Source organism: Glarea lozoyensis, assembly GCF_000409485.1.
Source record: "Glarea lozoyensis ATCC 20868 chromosome Unknown GLAREA7, whole genome shotgun sequence".
Lineage (NCBI taxonomy): Eukaryota > Fungi > Ascomycota > Leotiomycetes > Helotiales > Helotiaceae > Glarea > Glarea lozoyensis.
In genome coordinates, this window is record NW_007361002.1 from 714,506 (window position 1) to 736,365 (window position 21,860).

Genomic DNA, 21,860 nt, shown 5'->3' on the forward strand with positions numbered 1-21,860 from the left:
GATGTTTTGAAGAAGTTCTGATACTTGCGCACGAGTCAGAAATATAAAAGCTTAGTCATGATCTGATTCGAGCTCCATTTTTCATGGATAAACATTTCCATCCGCCTCCCCAGATTTCAAACACAAACACCCTTTTCAAATATGGGGAGACCCCACCTCCGCATACCCCGCGCGATGTTGTGCATTGCATATCGTTGGATTGGTGACATTGGGACGCTCCAAGCCTCCGTTACTGGTACTGTACAGAATACCAGTTACTTGAACATGAGACGATCTGAGTTCCATCCAACCAGGCTCAAGGCTCTGGAAGTTGGCCGCCTGGCAAGACTTGGGCTACTCTGGACTACTCCCTCTACCTCGCGTTACGGCTATGCCCGGGTGATGTTCACCGATGAGTTTCTATTATTAACGGTAGGGAATTCTTCAATTCGTACCAAATTACACTTCTCATTTGCGTTATACATTGTAAATTCTACTGCTCATCTAGGATCCTACATACGATACAAGCGAGCGCATCTTTTCCACAGCTTAACAAAATGCCTTCCTCTACGAATGGACATCTCCCAGATACCATTAAGGCCGCTCAATACTCCCCAAAAAGTAACTCCTTATCAGTCAATGAAGTACCTTTACCGAAACCCGGCAAAGATCAACTTCTCATCAAAGTCGCCTCTGCTTCACTATGTCACAGCGACCTGATGCTCTTAGAACCTAATGAGGCTGGAATTGTTCTAGGCGACGGTAGGCCCGTGACGATAGGACATGAAGCAACTGGTACAATCGTCAGCGTCCCTGAATCATGTACAAACCCGACTTTGAAAGTCGGAGCAAAGATAGGATTTTTATGTCCAGAGAACTGTTGCTACGAATGTGACGGCTGTCAGATTCACAACGCATGGTGTAAAGACGGGAAAACCACCATGGGCGGATTTGGACATGATGGGTTTTTTGCAGAGTATGCAACAAGTCATTGGAGAAACGCAATAGTCTTACCAGAGAACTTGGATCTTTACGAAGCTGCTCCTTTGTTTTGTGCGGGTGTGACCAGCTGGCAAGGTGTGACTGGCGCTGAGATAAATCCTGGGGAGTGGATGGCTATCGTGGGATGTGGTGGACTGGGCCATCTTGGTAAGAGAGCTGCTATGTCGTGGTCTGATTATCCTCTAACACCATTCAGGCATACAATACGCAAAAGCTCTTGGCTACAAAGTCGTTGCCATTGACCTCGTGGACAGTCAGCTTGAAGAAGCGAAAGCCTCAGGAGCAGATCACACATTCAACCCCAAGAACGATAGAGACTACCTCTCCAAAGTCAAAGAACTCACCGGTGGCGGATGTCACGCCGCTGTCAATTACACCAATTCCACAATGGCGTACGACTCTACACCAGGTCTTCTGAGAATCGGCGGGATCATGATGGTAGTAGGTATACCACAAAAGGGTGTCACACTCAACGCTCTTGATGTTGCGCTAGGAAAGTATAGGATTAAGGGCGCGAGTAACTCAGTTCCCCAGAAGATGGGCCCTTGCATCGAATTTTCAGCAAAGCACAATATTCGACCACATGTTACTTTCCACAAGCTGGATCAGATCAACGAGATGGTTGAGACTATGCATGCTGGAAAGGCTAGAGGGAGATTGGCTGTCAAGTTCGAATAATTCGGATGTGGTCGATTTCATGGCGTTTGGTTTTTGGTATGATTATCCCATGGCCAGGGCCTTTCCCACAGGCTCGAGGCATTGTGTTTGTGATACTTAGAATCACTCAGGAGTCCATTCGAATATCATATATCCAGTTATCTTCAAGATGTGCAGTGTGTCTCGGTGTGATCAGTGTCCATCCCCGCCTCGTACCTGCATATATTTCCTGATCAACCGATTGCCGAATCCTGTTGTTGACTCTCCTTTTTTCTGTTTCATCTCCCAAGCGACAGCCAAAAGGGCCGGGATTAAAAGCGAAGTGGAGATAAGCTTCGTGATGGAAGCTTTTGATACGCCAAGACATCCCTGTTACAAGTCAGATGACATCACGGTCGACCGGGGAGCTTCATATGCCTTGGAACAACAAACGAGGCGCGTTTGAGAGACGGATCGAGAAAGTCAGGATGGATCCAAATATAAGTCAATCTCCGGTTCTCTTTCCTCTTTTGTGCTTTTCCCATCGTGACTTTGAGCTCTTCTCGCGTTCGGTCGCTTTCTTCGTCTTCGTGGGTTGAGAATTTTAGTATCTTTAGTTTCGATTCTTTATCGAGTGGATAGTATTCTCGTTCAATCGAGATTATTCCTCAATCATGCTCCAATATGCCCCAATTTTGGCAATTCTGCCAGTCGTGCTTGCATTGCCAGCGCCGACTCCAGCTCCGACTCCAGTAGCCATTGCACATCCTATGGTGACGCCTCGAGCGTCTCTCACTGACCGAACCCCGACGAAAGTTCAGGAACGGGACATTATCGACTCCATTACGGGATTGGGAGACTATATTGGGAGCTTGGTTGGATCATTTCCTTCCTATGTTGCCAGCGGTGTCCCTCAGTTCTTCCAGGACTTGCCAACTGGAACTGCAGTACAAAGCAGTCTGTCACTTAGCGACAACGACCTGGATGCACTTCCGACCCAAGTCTTGAATATCCCGTAAGATTTCACTCTCAGCTGTTCCATCTTTCAAATTCTTTTCTGACAATCACAAGCTCCTACGCCAACTGGACAACTCAAGGATGGAATCTCCGCTTTCGAGGAAATGTTTTCAAACAACCCAATATTTCCACGGAAAAGTTGAACGACCTAGCAAATATCTTCTTAATAGGAACAGATATCGACTCCCTCCAACCATCCGAACAAGACCAAGCTCGAAATCTCACTGCCGAAATCTTCGTTGTACAGCAGGGTGATCGCAATGTGTCTTTCAACATCGAGCCAGCGTCTTCGCAAGGTGTGGATGGAACGAACACCGGGAGCAATGCTGAGACTCCAGGAGGTGGAAGTCAAGACATCACTTTAGTCGGCGAAACCACTGCTCAGGGAGATTACGATCAGTTCCTGCTTCTGGCGAACGTATCTGGACCAGGAGGATATTTGAAACCTGGAAACGAAACCCTTCGACCTCAACGATTGAATGTATATGCCAATGGCACGCTGACTGGAAATGCGACATCATACCTGGTACCTTCAACGGGATATACTATTATTTCCGACATTGATGACATTCTCCGAGTAACAAAGATCTATGATCCAAAGGAAGGTTTACTCAATTCCTTCGCACGAGCATTTACACCGTGGATGAATATGCCCGAGATCTACGCCAATTGGAGTCAGAGCATCCCGGATTTCCACTTCCACTATCTGACAACCACACCCGAGCAAGTCACCCGCAACTACATGGATTTCATCTACAAAACTTACCCGGGAGGATCTTTTGGTACGTTTACCTAGTCACATTACTAGAAAGTCCCAGCTAATACATCCAATAGATACCCGTCCTTTGAACTTCTCGGATATCTCTGCCACCCTCAGCATCCGTAAATACCTCCTCACGAAAGTCTTCGAGACCTTCCCAACGCGAAAATTCATTCTCGTAGCCGACACCTCCAACTCCGACGTCATGAAAGACTATCCCCTGATGGCTAGCACCTTCAAAAATCAAGTCGCCTGTATCTTCCTCCGCAACACGTCTGCCACCGATTCAAGCGATAAATTCCCTTACGATACCTCTGGATTCGAGGGCCTAGACAACAGTACATACATGTTCTTCAACGTGCCAGATGATCTCAAGGGCTTGGATATCATGAACGGACAGTGTGTTAATAACACCATCAAACAAGATGTTACGTTCAGCACCCAGGGATTGCCGTTTGGATTGAGTAAGAAGAGTGCTGCTGCGAGCCTGAGCATTTGGAGTTCTGTGGGCTTGGTTACGCTGGGATCGGCGGTATTTGGATTGTTGGTTTGATTTTAATTCTGGGCTACTAGGCATTGGAGTTAGGGCATTGAATAGGTGTTTACATGGATTAGCATGAGGTGATACGAGGGTATGATTGTACGAAAATTATTCATTCCGTTGGAAGCAGTTTAATAAATCCCGATTTGACCACATTGCGGCTTCACAACCTTCCAATTCTCTCGTTGACCTTTTGATTTTGAAATTATCTTTGCCAAAGGTAGACTGCAAGTGCATCACGAAAAGAGAGTGAGAGAAAATCAGGAATGGCTGTAGCAGGTTTTGTTTCCCTGATATCTCTTCTCTCTGCATAATCTGCTGGATATTGGCTCAGAGCATAACCAATCCTCACGAGTCACGTTGCGAAACGCCAACATTTCCTTACCCAATATTCAACACCCATCTCGGTTTCTTCCGACAAAAAAGATGCTACCAGGCAATCGGAAATAACATCTGGAGCTAATTCCCAGCCATAGGGCTAAGCGACTTCGTTAGTGCGACAGTTCCCCACATAGGTATGACACCGGTCTGGATCGTTCGAAATCTTGAAGTCGTGATGACTTCAACTCAAGGAGGGGAAAATGGAATTGCTCAACCAAGCGCTTGTGGACCTTTTTGATTGAAACTTTTGAGTTTGTATTGAGATTCTGGTTTGTATATGAAGCTGCTAGGCTGGAATCTTGCGAGTACGTGAGTGGGGATGGGGGAAAGATTGGTGATGGGATGGTTCGTCATAATTCGTGATTAAGTGATTAGAGGGTCGAGACTAGCGAATACAGCAGGAAAAACTCTTCAGATAAAATTGAAACTCCATCGGTCAAGCCAACCCATTTTGAGTCAACTCCTCTGCTTTTGTTGCTCGTCGGGAAGGTGGCAAAGATGTTTAGAATCCCTAAAAGGTTTGGCCGGATAAATATGTTCAGTCTACGCAAAGGTTTTTTTTTTTAATCTAATAGGTCCCCGCGCAAATTATCTCGTAGACCAACCCATATTGAGTCAACTCCTCTGCTTTTGTTGCTCGTCGTGGCAAGGATATTTAGTGTTCCCCAAGAAGGTTTGGCCAGAAAACCCTTGCTAGGCTTTTGAAAAGAGTTTATCATTTACTACCTTGGATCTTAGAGAGGCCGGCTCCCAAGCTAAGCTGCTGTGACTCAGTGTTCTGGTTTTGTTGCTCGTCGAGAGGGTGGCAATAATTCACGTTTCTCACACTGGAGAGCTTAGGCTCAGAGAGAGTTTGTGGATCTTGCAGACGGCTAGAGAAATCGTCAGGGTAAGGTACAATTGTGGGTGGCATATTTCTCACGATACTCATGTACAGCTTCAATTTCCTGTCGCAAGGACTCGGTGGGCGTTAGGTACGGGATAGTTGAAACTGAGAACTTTATACGAAAGGCATGCTGTAAAGTACAACGAATGAACACTTCCAAAGCATTCCTCGAGGTATTCTGCATTGGCAAGGATCTTGTGTGAGTTTGCTTACCTTCGGTCTATCTCATTGCTGCGAAGTGTTTGCGAGTCGCCTCTTTCTTTTGGGAATTTGTTGCACGTCTATACGCTTGCAGGGGAGGTAGCCTCTGGACTGTGTTTTCCTAGTACTCTTTTGGGGACGAATTCCTCGTTCATCTTGCTGCTTTGTTGCATATCTACGCGCTTGCAGGGGATGTTAGGTTTGCCGGTCTCTGAAGACCGTTAGAATCTGTCTTCGAGCTATCTTCCAACCTTTACTGGTTGGGAATAAAACCCATGTCTACTTCATCGTGTTGTTGCATGTCTGTACGCTTGCAGGGGGGGTAGCGTGGGAGCTACAGAAAGGGTTTGCTACGCTTCTTAACCATCTTCGTCACCTCGTAGTATTTTTGTTGCAGTTCGGGACAGGGGCAACTCAAGACCGTCCTTTTGCTAATACCTTTTCAGATTGCCTTCTCTATCACTCTTGTCTTTTGTTGCAAATCGATATGCGGATGATCATCCGCTGCTCTTTTCCACTTCGTCACTTCGTAGTCTTTTGTTGCACTTCGGTACAGGGGTAAGGAAAGGCCGTCTTATTGCTAATACATCTCTAGAATAAGGTCCTCATCAATTCCCTCTTATGTTGCACTTCGATATGCGGGTGATCATCCGCTATTCTTTTCCACTTCGTCACTTCGTAGTCTTTTGTTGCATTTCGATACAGGGGTAGAACAAGACGGTATTGCTACTAAAGCTCTTTTCAGACTGCGTTCCCCATTACTCTCATTTTTGTTGCACACCGAGATGCGGGAGATCATCCCCTACGCTTTTAACCTTCTCCGTCACCTCGAGATGTTTTCTTCGCAGGTCTTCAAGGCTGAAGGGTGAAAACGTGGGAATCTTTCTCATTCAAGGATCAAGCCCCTTCACGGCTTTGCCCTGGTTTTCACCTCACTGTCTCCTGTTGTACTTCGACACTGGGGTAACACAAGACCGTCTCTTTACTACTACGCTTGTAGACAAACTTCCCTATCCCCTTTTTTTTGTTGCACATCGATAGTCTAGTAGCGGTAGTCAGAATACTGTACTAACTCCCAGAGAGGAAAAAGTGTCTTGCACTTACCTTCTAACAGATCTTAGTACATTTTTTGTTGCAAATCGGTATCCGGGGGATCATCCACTAGACTCCTAGTTCCTCTAAAGACAGATGAGGGATTTTTAGTAGCCAAACCCATAAGATTATTATATCATAAAGCTACCTTCAAAGAAAAGCTTGTCTGTTGCAAATCGCCCGGAGATTATGGTAGAGCATACATCTACTTCTCAGTATTGTTGCACGTCGACCGGCAATTCTTGTCGGTTGGCGCGAAGCTATAGCATTCTAGGACACCTTTCCCCAGTATTGTTGCATATCGACCGGCAATTCTTGCTCTTCCCTTAGAAGCTATAGCAATTTAGGAAAGGTTTCTTTCTGTTTTGCATGTCGACCGGCAATTCGGCAATGTTGAAGCCTGTCTTCTTGATACCGTTTCCTCTCCGAGGTTGGTTTGTTCATTCGGATTACATGCCTCGAATGCTTGGCTGAGAAGTATCTTAAGGTCCTTCACAAACACTTGATCAGTGGGTACTTCTCTGAGAGAACGACAGAGGAGGTTTATTGAACTTCAAATTATTGTTGGCTACGAACAGCAAGCATCTCTGGAACCAACTCTCAGGGTCAACTGACGAAGGGCTTCTAAGAAGTATGTCGCTGTCGCTCACTTCACATGTACCTCTCGTCACTAAAATTTCTGTGACCTCTCCCGTGTGTGCTGGAACTATGCAGACATACACTTTGTTCCTTATCGAACATCCCTTACAGTGGTACTTCAGGGTCTTGTGTCTATACGTGGTTGAAGTCAATTACTTTTGTTGCTCACCGAACAGCGCTTGCCGGGGTTCCTCAAGCACACCTGACCTCATACAGACCGGCAGTGTTGGGGGTGCTTCCAAGGGCTACCTTCCATAAGCTATTCACGAATGTGTTGCTCATCGAACAAAGCTTGCAGGGTTATTAGTCTGCAATTGAGACCCTTCCATGTGGTTTTGTCGCATATCGAGAAGCACTTGCAAGGGTACCTTGGACCTTACCCAGCATCTACTCACTGTTTGTTGCATATCGAAAAATACTAACAGGGGCCATATTAGGGTTTGGTTCGAGTAGGTACCGACTTTGTGTAATGTTCACGGCTTTTTGTTGCACATCGAAGTACGCTTGCAAGGGTGTCTGACGGGGAGACTGAATCATTCGTGCAAGGGGAGAACGATCTTTGAAAGCCTCCTTAGAGGAGTTTAGTTATTCGATTTCTTCAATCCTGGGTCTCACCCTCCCACTTTGATCTATAAGATTGCCGCCAGGGGTAATACTCAAGCCCGCAAGCTCCTTGAGTTCGGTTTGCGGCTCTCCTCGCTGGGGAAGTAAAGAATTCATCTGCCACGTTTTGAGCCCCTCCAAAACATCTTCCGCGTGTTCTCTGACCAAACCGTCATTATCTGTCTGAGAGACGTATGCCAAGATCCGCGAAATATCTTCCAAACTTTTGCCCGCGAAACCAAAGCCCACTTTCTTTCCCTCATCGCGCGCAGTATCCAAGGCTTTGACGAAAGAGAGAATAAGCAAAATCGCAGACCGTCGAACAATGGCAGATTCTGGCTCGGGTTCCAGAGTGAGGATGTGAATGCTCAAATCAATAGCTGTAGCTATGGTATTTGAGTTCATGCCCGAAATGTTGACTTCCAAAGAACTTCCCGCAATCGCAATGGCCGATGCCCGAACTCTCAAATCCTCACTCCCGCGTTTGCTCTCCCAACCTTCAAGAATCTGTGACAAAAATTCCTCGTTGTCTTTTTCCATCTCTAGGACTTCGTCAAGTTGCGGTACAGGACCCTCCCAAGCTTCCTCAGCCTCCTCGTTCTGTTTGCGCTTCAATTTATTACGCTTTATCTGCTCTTGCTCGGTCTTAGGTCTATTGCCGCGACGCGAAGCTAGAAATAAGAGACCTTCGCATACTGTGCGTGCAGTATCGCCTGCGAATGCTGTGGGATTGTTCTGAATCACTTGAAGAAGCGCTTCGCCGAGGCGCAGACGTTGATCGAGTTGATACTCTTCATTGGGATCAACGTATCGATCGATGAGATCTTTCATTACAGCCTTAGGATGCTTTTGCGATAGCTGAATGAAGGATTGAATTGCACGGAGGTAGATATATTCTTCGGGATCCTGGAGCAAAGAGGAGAAGAGAACTAGAAGTGCTGGAATATCGAGTATAGAGGAGTTTGAACGGAGGAGAGAGGACAACAGTTCAAGGCCTTGAACTCGAACTGGTGGCGGGGAGTCATTTGCTGTCAAGTAAGATAGCGCTAGAGTGTACGATTTTCTGTCCTCAATTTGCTGGTCCGTAGATTTTGTACCCGTTTCCGCAGGCGAAGAAATAGTGTTGCGGAATTTGAGGAGAAGTAGCAGATTTTGTGCTGTTGGCGATATTTCAGAATTGTTAAGATAGCTTATATGCTCAAGACTAGACTGAATAGCATCGATCGGCTCGTTTTCAGCAGACACTTGAAAGCTTGTCGATGTTATTACTATATTGAGTAAACTCAATGCGACAGCCACCGCGGCTGATGAGTCAATACTACCGTTTCTGTTCGCGAGAAAGTCCCGGAAAACTTGGTTTACCAAGTGTATCACTTGACGAGAGTCGCTAACAAGTTTTTCAGGTAGAGCAGACATCATTTTCTGCATGACCTTGGCTTCTATAATATGTTGTGTTACATCTTCGTCGGGTTGGCTGGTACTAAGACGTGTGATTATTGAATCATTTTCGATTTTCTTATTGTCTGACAGCCACTTGGTACAAAGCCCCATGAACAACTGTGAAATCTCGTTATCGAGATCAGGGGTTTCTGAAAGGTCGATCATGAGTTCTACAAACTTATCGGCAGCGGTATCAATCAGATTCATGTCTTGGTCCAGATGAGGCTGGATTGCGCCGGTATTCTCGGATCTTTGGATCTGGATGGCCCCAGCTTTTCCTGTCGCGTATCTCCAACTTGCTTGGCCAGCATCCGGTGTTCCCTTGAACAGCAGATCCCGAAGAACAAGATTGAGTAAAGATGGACTAAACTGTCCAGACGTTGAAGTCGGGTTCGCTGGCGAAGACGGCCAAAGTCGTACAAGGGTCTTCAATAAATGTCTTGCTGGCTGGACAAATTCAGTTTTAACCATTTTATCATCCGCTGCCCAGGATGACAATGCCCACAAAGACATCAGAATTGGTCTGAGTAGTCTCTTTGCTAGCGAGGGATGAGGATGAGAACTCAAGAGAGTCGACAAATCCTTGAGAGCATTCGCGAGTTCCATTGAAGTTACTAGTATCTTTGGAGCACCTGGTGTTATGATTTCTGACTGTTTTGGGGTGTTGTCTGATCTGGGACCAAGCATAGGATCGATACAGCCTAACAGAGGCTCAACAAAAGCTTTCCAACCCGGCATTCCTTATGGTTGATTAGCACCAGTCACGAAACAAATCAAGGGTCAACATACCTGGGGCTCCGTACTGTTTTCGGCCCAGAATACCGAATCCAATTATGAACGAGGCAACTCTATCCATTTCTATCTCTCCTTCGCCCCGTAGCAGGGAGAACAGCTGAGGAGAAATCTTGGAGAACCAGATTTCTGCCGAGATGCCCGCAGGTGGCGATGAAATCAGTCTAGAAGCGGCGTTTAAAGCCTCATGAGAAATATTGGCACGTTTCTCCGGCTGGTCTGATGGCCGAGCACGAGAACTCGGATGGATGGAAAGTACAAACTCAACTGTATCTTGCACTCCTCGAGGTCTGAGGGGTATTTGCGCAAGAGTTGACATGATGGGCGTGCGTAGCCATGGTAATGTTCGTCCTGGCTGGACCAAGAGATTCAGTACCGGCAAAAGAGCTGTGGTCTTTGTACTGAAAGGAATAAGTACTGTATCTGCTATTTTCAGAGAGGTCATACTTTTCGATCAACTCCTTAAAGTCATGTTGACCTTGTGCTCGAGTCTCCACCGGAAGATCAGGGTCATAAGCTAGCTTTCCGCACTGTAGAATACGGTCGACGAGGGGGGGCTGCCCTTGTTTTGTAGAATCCGCCATTAGAGATTGAAACAAATTGATGACTTGATATTCAAAGTCGTCTTATGACAACTGGAAGATGGGAAAAAGAGGCACACTATTTCGTTTTTTGTAGCCGTGGGATCAGCATCAGAGTTGCTTTCTCGATGATGTTTAGTATTAAAATTGTCAGTCGAGACGACAAATTATGGTTGACGTGATCTAAATCCGGATTTCTAGCACGCCGGTTGCTTTTGTAAAGGATGAACGTGGAAAGCAGGAGAAGAGTCACGTGGATTGGCGTTGAAAGAGTATTGCGCACGGATCATGCTCGACGCGCCCAACGACGACCATCAACGCGATTTTTCCCCTTCTCCTACACGAACTCATCCCAACCACTGCGTTTCGAATGCCAATTGCAAAGCTCAACAATTCTTCTCTATGTTCAGCTTCCTAGATGACCAGATACTTTTAAGAACCCCTCAACATCGGCGCGCGAGTCCGAAACTACAGCACCAAACGCGAACCAAATCCCTCGATATTTCCAGTCAATCCTCAAATGCAACAGCATCGATGTTTCCCGCTCCTCGGAGCATCCGCAAACCAAGCACGGCTCCCTCCCGACAGTTTTCTGATTGTAAATTTCCGCAAGGAAATATGATGGTCAGAACTTAACCCTAAGTATTCGTTGGTTTTAGTTTTGCGGTTTACAGTTGTCCTTCTAGTTTACTAGGTATTCATTTGTCGAGCGCAGATCTGCGACGCCGCGAGGTCGAGCTTTCTGCATGAAACAGAGTTATCGAAACGCTGGGAGGATAGTCCAGATGTCGAAAGATGATAAAACTGATCTCTCCTATGAGCCATTTCGGTCAGAGCCTCATGTGAGGACGCTCGTCAGGGTTATCGGCTGGGCATAATACTCTGGTTACCTTAGGCTGCTTTTGTTGATCCAGCCATACATTGAGGATATACAACGTTGGAAGGATACGGACTCTTTTGAAGAAGCAGTCTTGTCTGTCAAGCTTGACGCGGAATCGGTTACGCATTCTCTATCCACTTTGAACGGCGACACAGCTGGGAATCTTGTGAGGAGCTGGAGGCTGAGCACAACTTCCTCTTGCAGGATTGTCTACAAACAGATATCCTATTGCAGTTGCTTGCACTTCTCTTCGGGGATGTCTCATGGTGTTGATCGCGCTCGTCGGAATCACTTGCATTAGCATTTGTAGCGAGCTTTCGACAGCCCACAAACAGAAGCACCAGGCAAAGGAATGTCCGTCAGTGCAACCGCACTGACAATGACTAGTTGTTATGCTCCGGAGCCTTACAACCTCACTTGATGTCTTAGATTGTTGAGTCTACAAAGATGAGATCCCTCGATCCTGTTTTGAGGAGACATAGTATCTTTCTGCATCCTGTTCGTCGGTTACTCTCAGCCATCGAAGGGCGTTGTATCTACCCTCTCTCAACTATACTCGCTTTCACAGGCGCAGTAAGGTCACAAAGCCTGTGCCACGGCCTCAGCCAACGGCATTGTCGCTTCTGCGAGGTCTCTACCAGCCGCATTAACTTCCTCCCCTAGGCCCAGTCCTAGTGTGATGGAGGACGCCAGCACATCGTCTCTCGTTACCGTAATGAGATACAGTTCCTTGTTGCCTTGTGGTGCTTCGTTGCTCCCATGCATGGATGTCCAGCGGCTTTTGTTGATGTATTTTGTCCGTATTCTGCCCTGTGTTTACAGAGGAAACATAAAACCAATCTCAGAGGGTACTGCTTCTCACACAGGGGAACATCAAGCTAGCTTGCTTGGATTTATCTGGCCGTCCGGTCTGCCGTTGGATCTCGAATCAGCGCCTTTACTGAGCTCAAACATACTGGTTATCAAAGTACAAAACATAGACATATGAGTTGCTTGGGTGCGATCAGCACGATGTGGTGGTGAGTTTCGTCGCTTTGATCCTGGTGCTGACATGTGCTCAAGCTTCTGCTATATTCTCCGAGGAACAATGATAGCCTGCCAGGTGGGACCCATCCTGTGTTGGTGTCAAAGCTTAGTGCTTGTTTACCTGTCCAGTGCTGAAGTGTTTGTTTGGACTTTTGGCAACGGCTTTAGTCGCTATGTTCTAGACTACGAACTTGACTAGCTTTGGGTGCGAGGGCTTGAAACATTGAGGACATGCCTAGTGGTCGGGTAGTCCTGGGCTGTCTCTTAGGAGGCAGCCCCTCCTTAACGGGGGATAAGTCTTCCTATTCTTATACTGGGGACGGATAGCTACTAATTTGTCACTGCAGATAGTTGTCGGTCAGGTCAAGCGAGTAGCAAACCTCTTTAGTCGAATGAATGCTACCTAGCCCGGAATTTCACTATATTTTCTGAGGCTCAATACTATCACTACATCAATCATCTGTGAGACTCTGACCTATCAGAGACGATACCCCTGTTCAGTCCAGCGTCTCAATGTACAACATCCGCTGCCGAAACATCATCTAGGAGCGCAAGTACCGTGCACGGCATACTAGCCTTCGTCAGGACAAAGTGTCACTCACTGTCGTCAAATATGGAGCGAGGCTAATCGTCGGGAATCATGCACTCCACATCGTACTCGTCGTCGAGATTTTGGAGATACAGGGCAGAAAAAAGTGTTGTTTTGATTACGTGTCCAGAGGCTGCATATTTTCTTTGAAACATTGGAATCATTGGGAGTGTCAGGGGTGTTCATGTGATTGATATTCATTAAAATCCGACCTGAGCAGTGCCGCAGAGATAGCCATGACAGACCCTCAGAGGACCCACCACCCTTCGAAGCATATCTTCCCGCCAGGCACCATCTTTCTCGTCGGCACCGCCGTAGAATACATGGTGCAGGCACCAATTTACTGCGCCCATGTACTCTGGCCCTGCCTCGCCAAGCACACGGCCGCTCCAATTATCTGCCACGCTATAGCATAAACGCTCTTTCAATTGCTCATCACATCTCTTCAAATTCCCAAACAGATGTTTCCAATCTGCCGTATCCTCGATGCATTGACCAAAGCAAAGCTCAAGCAAGATCACAGCCAGACTACGTATCCCATTCCGGAAAGCGATAGTGCTTGTAGTGTTTATTCCCGAAAGCTCTTTTACGTTTGACGGTCTACCCAAGAGAGTTTTGGAGACATATGGGTGATCGATGCAAATACCGTCTTCATTTTCGTGATCATAGAAGAAGATTACATCTCGTTTGCTCCATTTTGTTCTGAGCCAGGGCGTTGAGGAAAATTGTAGGTAGGACGAGGCGAGGATGTAAGCAATTTTGAAACGCTCTGTCCTGTTCAGTGGCCGTTTAGATTTGGTCGAGAGAAGACCTTCAAGTGTCACCTGTTTCAGAGGGTCGTTGTGTGACTTGTTAAGTGGCTGGATAATGTATCGGTTGGATTCTTCTGACAAAATGCCGTAAGGTCTGAGGTCGGCCGAACACGAGCATATCTTTTCGCACAAATTGGTAATCTCTTCATGCGACGGGTTGGCTAAGCCGTCGTTAATTTCTCCTCTCGAAAAAGCTACTTGTGCTCGCTCTGAAAGATTCCTAGCATTTGAACCAGTGGGATCAATGCTCTCAATAGCTGGGGCACTCTTAATCTTCGTTGAGGGTCTTGGTATCTTGCTTTTGAAGTATTTGGATAAAGTCCCGAGCCTAGACTTCGGGTTGTCTTTCTGGTTTACATTCGGTAGTGGCTCTGCTGGGCTAGCTGGATCTCGTGTTCCGGGAGCATTCATCGACTCATCCATCAGACTAATGCTTGTCAGTTGCCAGGTCCAGGGAACTTGTCGCGTTGACAACTGTGCTTTGTACCCGAAAATCATTTGAAAAGTAACTGTTGGAAGAGATGCATGCTGCAAAAGCATATTTGCCTGATGCGGAGGCTCACATTGGCATGGGAATGCCTTTACCAACAGCCTGTATATCTCATTCCCATGATACCAAATCTTGCTCAAGCTTCTTTCCAAAGCATTCGTTTCCGCAGGTTGCGCTTCAATCAAGCCCGAGACTCGGTCTGATGCTCCGAGTATATTCCCTAAGCGGGAGTTGTATTCACCAAATCTCTTGAAGAGCTCTTCTCTCACAGATCTGTTAAGAGCATGTCGGAGTCTTTGAGGCTGTGCTCTCAAATTGTTTGAACTTAGTGTTATAGGTGCTAGCCGTGCGAGAGTTCGTCGTGGCATGCCGTTTGCACTGGAAGTCTGCGACCACAGTCAGTTATGTCTACACCTTCATATATACCTACTATATGTGTCCCCTGTTGATTGGGCTGCAACTTACTGGGTCTTCAGATACGTAAGTCTGGAATTCCAAATTGTTTGTTCCAAGCGCTTTGTCCAGCTTTTCCATGAGATCACATATCAGGTGGATTGTATTGACATACGACTCATATCTTGACGGCATTCTTCGCTGCAGTGCAGCTTCCAATTCGGGATCGGACCAGGCCGCTCCTCCTGGCTCATCCAGCAATTGCTTGAGCTTCTTATCATCAGCGATCATTGGAAGAAGCAGTTCCTCCAGGTGGCTCTTTAATTCATCCGTATAATAGGTGAGATCATGCATGCATTTACGGTAATCAACTTTGACCTTCCACCATGTCTTGAGTACATCTGCTGTTTGTCGACAGTGATCAAGCGCTGACAACAGCAGGGGGATTGCCCCTAAGGCTAGCCCAGCCGCCTCTACCCCAGTCATTTCAGCTTTGAAGTAGATTGAGGTTGTTGATGAGATTGGATGGATGGCGTGTATGATTGAACGAATGCAGGATGGGATGTCGTCTTGGGATGGTCGCTGCACAAGGCTGAAGGCTGTAATCTTCAGGTTGAGTGTGCCTTCCTGCGTTGCCCGTTAAGGAGGAAGGCATACTCAACCTCTTGTGCACCTTGGATTGGAATGGCAGCGTGCAGAACCATATGTATCAATAATTCAGGTGTAACTCCAACAAAGTCGGGTCAACCTCAAACTTACATAATACTGGTCCTCCTTGATATCTATGCTCTTGGGATCTTTATACTTCTGTCCGCACACAGAATACTTGGGCGGCTTGTGGGTGACAAGATAAGTGTCAGTCATCTACCTACTAATCTTTAAACTAAATAAGTAGACTTCGAATAGGCATACGGTGCTCTTATTTACTTGAAATGATTGACGGAATATATAATAGTGTGTCAAGTCGGATCACTAAATATACGATATTTCTTTGACTAATTTAAGAAAATCTTATATTTCGACTACTAATTATTTTAGTCGTTTTCTATCTTATATCTGTTCTTAAGTAAATAGCTTACGTTAACTTCTCTTATAAAGAATAAAATAAGTAATATTTATCTACCTATAAATTATAGAATAAATAATAAGTCTACATTAATAGAGCTTAATAAGTCTTATTTACTTAAAAATCGTTAACAAAATAGTTATAATGTCCTAAAATAATACACTAAATTACGATATTTCGTCAACTTAGTCGAAGAACTGTTCTAGTTCGACTGCCACTTATTTTATCCTCCGCGAGCTCCCTAAGCGTGCTCGTAGTGGACAAAATAATTGGCAATCCAAGCACGAATATTTATTCTAGTAAGTTGACAAAATATCACACATTTCGTCGAACGTTTTCAGCAAATTACGAGGGTTGGCTTTGAATTACATGAGATAACAATTACAACTTTTCAATTCCTCTTAACTCTTAAGGTAACGGAATATACAGGAGGTTCCTGTTAGTTATGTTGCTCTTTACGAGCCGTGTTAAGGTCGATAGAGAATCCGAAAATTTCAGAACTGTTTACCGAGGATTCTGATCTAATAGGAGGCTGTTCCCAACTTGCTAAAGCCTGTAATCGACGAAAGTGTTCTACCAGAGACCCTTATAGACCTTAACACGATTGGGGAGTTAAGAAAAGCTCGGCGTGGTTAGAAGCCTGGGCCCCATTGCCTAATATGGTAATCGCGCCTGCGCCGGTTGTAATTCTAAGACCATGTGACTCCCCCCGACCATGCCGAGCTGCGACCGGATGTCGTAATGCCATTCCTCATCTCACATATAAGCTCTCGACCCCAGCTTAGCATCATAGTATGCCACAGCCTTTTGTTATATTTTCAACAGCAATGGACTCGCAACTGGCGTCGAGAGCGGCAAGGTGTCTGCAACTTTTCGGGCGCTTTTTAGAGCATCCAGAGAATTTACTAGAAGACAAATACCAGTTGCAGATGACGGATCTTCTTGGGCGGTACAAGTTATGGGCTGGTAATATCGGCGCTTTTCATCCCAATACTATGAAGACATCGATAGATATTAGGTTGCGCGAGAATGTCCGGGTCAGCAAGCGAATCTCAGACCTCTTGGACGAGTTGGCAGAGTCCCTGGAGGAAGGCGAGTCAACCAAAAACACCTTCAAATCACGTTGTAGATACCATGCTCATACATCTATAGCTTGCTCGATCGCTTCGGGAGAGTCAAAAAACCGTACTGCAGAAGCATTATCGGATGATGGAGATGACTACCAACATGATGAGGTTGACGATGAGCTGTCTGAAATCAACGAGATCGTCAGGGCAATAGATGATGTGATTCACAATTTGTTTCGATTTTCGGCAACCATTCAACAGAGTTCTGGCCGCGATATGTATGCCAAAGCGTCAGCGGCTGCAACTATTCGATTTCCTGTTGACGAAACATTTGACATCAATCACGTGTACCAAAAATTCCCCGCCCTGAAATCTGCTGCCAAAGAGTGGCTAGCTACTCGACTTGGCAAAGCAATCACCCAGAGACGAATGTATCTTTGGTATTGCCGAGAACATCGATCTAAGACGGCAGCCGATCCACAAGGGGAGGATCCTCAATCAGAAACCCTTGGAGTACGAGCATCGCAACTGAACAACTCATTTAATTTCCCGTCATCACTGGCAAAACCCACCAGTACAAAGGCCGATACACAAGCCTCGACACTGATGCCAACGAACGATGCCATAATAGAGGATCATCTTGTGGAAGAAACTCGTTCCCAAACATCTTATGCAACCTCCACTGGCCAGGATCCCGATCATAAACGCCTACATGTTGCCCACATCGATAGCATCTGTCAAAAGGCGCCTTTTTTCGAATGCCCCTATTGTTGGCAAACTCAGACTCGAAAGTCTCAAAAGTACTGGAAGTGAGTATTTTCTACAAGCCCTCACAGACTTACACGCTAATATCTTGACTTATCAGGAAGCACGTCTGGTCTGATATAAGACCATATGTATGCACATTTGACGATTGTGAAGCGGGATTGTTCCCAGACCACGATAGCTGGTTCTCGCATGAGCTTAAGGAACACCGCCGAAACTGGAAATGCACTTTTTGTTCGTTGCAGAGTCTTACATTCGAGTCAGCAACACAGTATGAAGAACACCTGAGATGCGAACACGAATCCCGTTTGGGTGAGGACGCTGCCGCTCATTTACCTACGATTCTTGACATGAGCCAGCAATCGTTATCTACGAAAATTCCGCCCGAGTGTCCTCTTTGCAATGATTGGGAGCAAGCTTTGAGGGAGTCGAATCCGCAACTCCTCCCAGGGGAACAATTCTGTGTTACACCTGAACAATATGTCAAGCATGTTGGTGCGCACATGGAGCAGCTGGCATTATTTGCCATTCCACGTGGTTGCACTGACGAGCAAAATTCCAACTCCAACAACAGCCAAAAAGTTTTACAGCCTTCAGATGGTGATCGTCCAACTATCCTCGACTGGCGTTCGAAATCTTCCCAAATTTGGAGTGATAGAGAGTCACTGGTACAATCAACCAATCCTCTGTCTGACGCCTCAAGTCCAAGCTGGCTTCCCTCATGGAGTAAAGACTTGATACATGGCAAGTCGCCAATCTGCGTCGAGACTTACGGATTAGGGAGTGGAAACGCCAGGCAGACAGGCTATTCCGGCAGTGACGCATCCACCGCCAGCATTTCAGATCAAATAAGGGCAAAGGCAGGGCAGAAGGAAGAATCTTAGATTTCCTAACTGTAGACATGAAACAAAAGTAGAGTGGTCAATTAAAGTGTTAATCGCAACCCGCTTAGGGAATTATTAGGCTTATTCAAGGACTCTTGTAAGATACAAAGCCAAGAGAAAACAAATAATCATATACATGTTACAAGTACTGTAAACTGAGACCTGAGATGGACGGGTACCATTGATATTTACAGATTGTGTAGGTCAAAAATTCAGGTTCCCATTCATTTTGTGTGCAACATGGCCTGTAAGTTACGTTCTCCTATCAATCACAAAACGTTAAAATACTCATAACCTTTAGGTTATGGAAGAATTGATCAGGTACGCTTTCGTAAATGTTGAGGGTGTCGGAACTCATGTATCTGATGGTCATTATGATCTGATAGGCCCCAATGGAGAAATTATCCTCCCTCGGATTTAGGAGCGAATGATCGAACCAGGCTGGTCAATCACGATGCACATGTGGCTCATTCCAGAACTGGATTCGAGAGATTCTAAGTCGGCTTTTCCATATAGTCACACAACAGCGCATGAGCAGGAGAAGCCCGTCATACCTACGCAGGAAGAAAGGTCTGACAGGACTAGAGGAGAAGTCGAAGTAGGTGAATCCTCCACACCAGTTGTTAATAGCCTGGAAACTGGAAAACTCAAGAAGACCAAAAGCGGAAAATCAAGTCGGGTGTTGAAATTTCTATCCGGAAACTACGAAAAAAAGGTAGAGAGGCCGACTTGAAGTGTTGACAGCAGGTCACGGAGGGAATTACAGGGGTTTCGTTTGTGAACTCTTTTGGATACAACATCCAAGACAAAGCAACTTGTCAAATATCTCTTACAGCACTGTAAACCACGACCTAAAATGAACATGCCTTGTCGATTTTGAAAGCTATCCAATCTCACTTTGCAAGTGTGACGTAAGGGTACCTCGCGGAGGAAGAAGATGCGTGTCAGTCACCTATCCACTAATCCTGGACTGAATAGGTCGACTTTGAATAGAGCTTAAGAAGTCTTATTTACTCAAAAGAATTGACGGAATATGTGAATGTTCCAAATCAATCCACTAAATATACGATATTTCGTCAACTTAGTCGAAGAAACATAGTGTTTCGACTATCACTTATTTTGTCCACCACGAGGGTACCAAAAAGGGAAAACAAAGCAAATTTGCTCTTTAATGCGAATCGTTACTGACAAAGGATTTAGCTACCTTTAAATCTTCATTACACCAAATCAACGCATTGAGTTTATGATTTATATGATTTTAGATATAGAGGTTTACAAGACGAATTTCGCCTTGCTAGGTGTGTTTTGGATGCCGAATTTACAACAGATATCACAGAGAGGAGAACTCGACTGAAATTTTCAAGTCCACCGACGATTGAGAATTGCTTTTTGAGGGGAAATTCAACTAGGTATTCTACTGTAAGACGATATTGTGACAGAATTTTTAGAGGGACAAATTCGACCAAACTTTTCATGTACACTGACAGACAATACACCAAATATTTTAACGGAAAACTACTTGACATAATAAAATTCAACAAGACAGATACATGACATGGGAAACGTATTGTAATATCACACTGTCGCCGAACTTTGATTGTTAGTTCTTCAAGTTTTACTCACCCAACAGAGATGCCTAATCCCAAACAGTAACACAAAAAGAGCGACTTGGAATCACATGTAAGTATCAATGACTTATTTGTAATACCTACGCTTCTTGGGTAGTGATATGTAGAAGTTTATCTACATTTTAGGTCTTGCAAGGAAACGATATACTTGGATTTGTGTAAAGTTGTTTATATATCTTCTTTTTTTAAGCTTGAGGTTTTGTAAATACTGTGGCGAGACTACTTACTCTGAATTAGTAAGTGAAAAACTGTAGATTCAAATTTCTCGTGAGACTTGACTTATACCGAGTGAAATCTTCGCTGCTAATAAAATTCCGACTGCTCAATTATAATATTACAAACTAGCACTGGAGCTCATAGGATTGAAATATCTTGTTCATAGGACCTCGATATAATAATCTTGAACAATTCCAGCAAGGAAGATGGGTTCAAGGAATGTATGCCGGGCCATTGACCTCCTCTGACGGACTCTAGTGCGCTTACGAAGATGTAGTGATGAATTCTGCTTTCTTTCAACTTTGACTAACACGCTATCCTAATTCCACGTCAGTCGTCGAGCTTCTGAATAACTTTTGAGCGGATCTCTGTGTTATGATAAAATCCATCATCGAGTTCACATTTCGATATCTTGTGTTGCACAATGAGCTCTGCTTTCTGGAGATTCTGAGCTAAATCAACAACAGGTCAATGGCTCAAATAAGAATTTGTGGCATTTCATTACACTAGCTATTACAGAAGAGGCTGCTATACTAGGGAGATGGATCAGCCAGAACAAAGAAATGGCCCAGCAGCCAGCGTAAATGGTCTTAGGGATATATTTGCCGTGGCAAAAAGTTGCTTGGTCACATTAATTGGCACTGGCCGAATTGATTGAAACACTTCCACGTTCCCAATCATCTGGAAATTCTTAACGACTCTAGCACTTGTCATTAGATCATTTGAGTATCAAGAAAGGAACACTTCCTCGGTGAACTACGAATTGATGGGATACATCAAGTGTAATGATATTAGCAAATGACTAGCTTACCTTCCTCCCTGAATAGGTAAATTCAACTTGATAAAAACGTGACAGTAAATAGCGTTTCCTTGGATACGCTGAGTGTTTGTATGTCTTTGGGCGAGGCTCATGGGTCGTGTGCCGTAAAAGGTATTCTATCAGTCTCGCAGCATCCTGCCTGCTTAACGCAATGTAGTGATGACTTGAAACTCCACATGTACCTCCGTATGGTCCGTATGGAAACTTGACAAAGGAAGTGAGTCTCGTTAGTACGCCTGCTCACAAAGCCAACCAGAAGCAAAGTCATGCTTTGTACGTACCTCACCTACTCGCCCAGCAGCAACAAGTAATATCACTTCCCACTCGAGCACTTAGCCCCAAACGCTCAACGGAATCTCAACATTCCGAAACCCAACCGCATTCCGCCTCATCCAAAAACCACTCACCCTACCAACATCTCTCCCCTAAACCCCCCAAACCCCCTCGCGGCTAAACCAACCTAACCCCCAACCACGCGCCCCCTATGACCGCAGACCCCCCTTCCACCACCCAAACCCCCAACCCACGTTTCTCCCATCAGCCAAGCACCCCTTGATAGGTCCCTATCTCTCCCACCCAACCGCCTCTCGGAGATTTAAAAACTTTCCGGAGCATATGTACCTCGAATGGAAACGGCATTCGTATTGCTTTCTTTCCCTTTTAGGTTGGGGACC

The 21,860-nt window shown here is 45.5% G+C and overlaps 6 protein-coding genes across 6 annotated transcripts; 4 read left to right on the forward strand and 2 right to left on the reverse strand.

Moving 5' to 3' along the window:
• Positions 1 to 536: 536 nt before the first annotated feature.
• Positions 537 to 1,659, forward strand: GLAREA_01426 (NAD(P)-binding Rossmann-fold containing protein; the record flags this gene model as incomplete). The annotated part of the gene is made up of 2 exons (XM_008088642.1): positions 537 to 1,128; positions 1,178 to 1,659. The coding sequence occupies 2 exons, from the start codon at positions 537 to 539 to the stop codon at positions 1,657 to 1,659; spliced, it is 1,074 nt and encodes a 357-aa protein (XP_008086833.1).
• A 632-nt stretch (positions 1,660 to 2,291) lies between these two features.
• Positions 2,292 to 3,947, forward strand: GLAREA_01427 (uncharacterized protein; the record flags this gene model as incomplete). Its single annotated transcript, XM_008088643.1, has 3 exons — positions 2,292 to 2,632; positions 2,689 to 3,416; positions 3,469 to 3,947. 3 exons carry the CDS (start codon positions 2,292 to 2,294, stop codon positions 3,945 to 3,947), a joined length of 1,548 nt encoding a protein of 515 aa, XP_008086834.1.
• Positions 3,948 to 7,719: 3,772 nt separating this feature from the next.
• Positions 7,720 to 10,553, reverse strand: GLAREA_01428 (ARM repeat-containing protein; the record flags this gene model as incomplete). Its single annotated transcript, XM_008088644.1, has 3 exons — positions 7,720 to 9,917; positions 9,967 to 10,370; positions 10,417 to 10,553. The coding sequence occupies 3 exons, from the start codon at positions 10,551 to 10,553 to the stop codon at positions 7,720 to 7,722; spliced, it is 2,739 nt and encodes a 912-aa protein (XP_008086835.1).
• A 2,692-nt stretch (positions 10,554 to 13,245) lies between these two features.
• GLAREA_01429 (uncharacterized protein) lies at positions 13,246 to 15,226 on the reverse strand (the record flags this gene model as incomplete). Its single annotated transcript, XM_008088645.1, has 2 exons — positions 13,246 to 14,733; positions 14,813 to 15,226. 2 exons carry the CDS (start codon positions 15,224 to 15,226, stop codon positions 13,246 to 13,248), a joined length of 1,902 nt encoding a protein of 633 aa, XP_008086836.1.
• A 1,407-nt stretch (positions 15,227 to 16,633) lies between these two features.
• On the forward strand, positions 16,634 to 18,522 carry GLAREA_01430 (uncharacterized protein; the record flags this gene model as incomplete). The annotated part of the gene is made up of 2 exons (XM_008088646.1): positions 16,634 to 17,682; positions 17,739 to 18,522. The coding sequence occupies 2 exons, from the start codon at positions 16,634 to 16,636 to the stop codon at positions 18,520 to 18,522; spliced, it is 1,833 nt and encodes a 610-aa protein (XP_008086837.1).
• Positions 18,523 to 18,976: 454 nt separating this feature from the next.
• On the forward strand, positions 18,977 to 19,255 carry GLAREA_01431 (uncharacterized protein; the record flags this gene model as incomplete). Its single annotated transcript, XM_008088647.1, has 1 exon — positions 18,977 to 19,255. One exon carries the CDS (start codon positions 18,977 to 18,979, stop codon positions 19,253 to 19,255), a length of 279 nt encoding a protein of 92 aa, XP_008086838.1.
• Between the last annotated feature and the right edge of the window lie 2,605 nt (positions 19,256 to 21,860).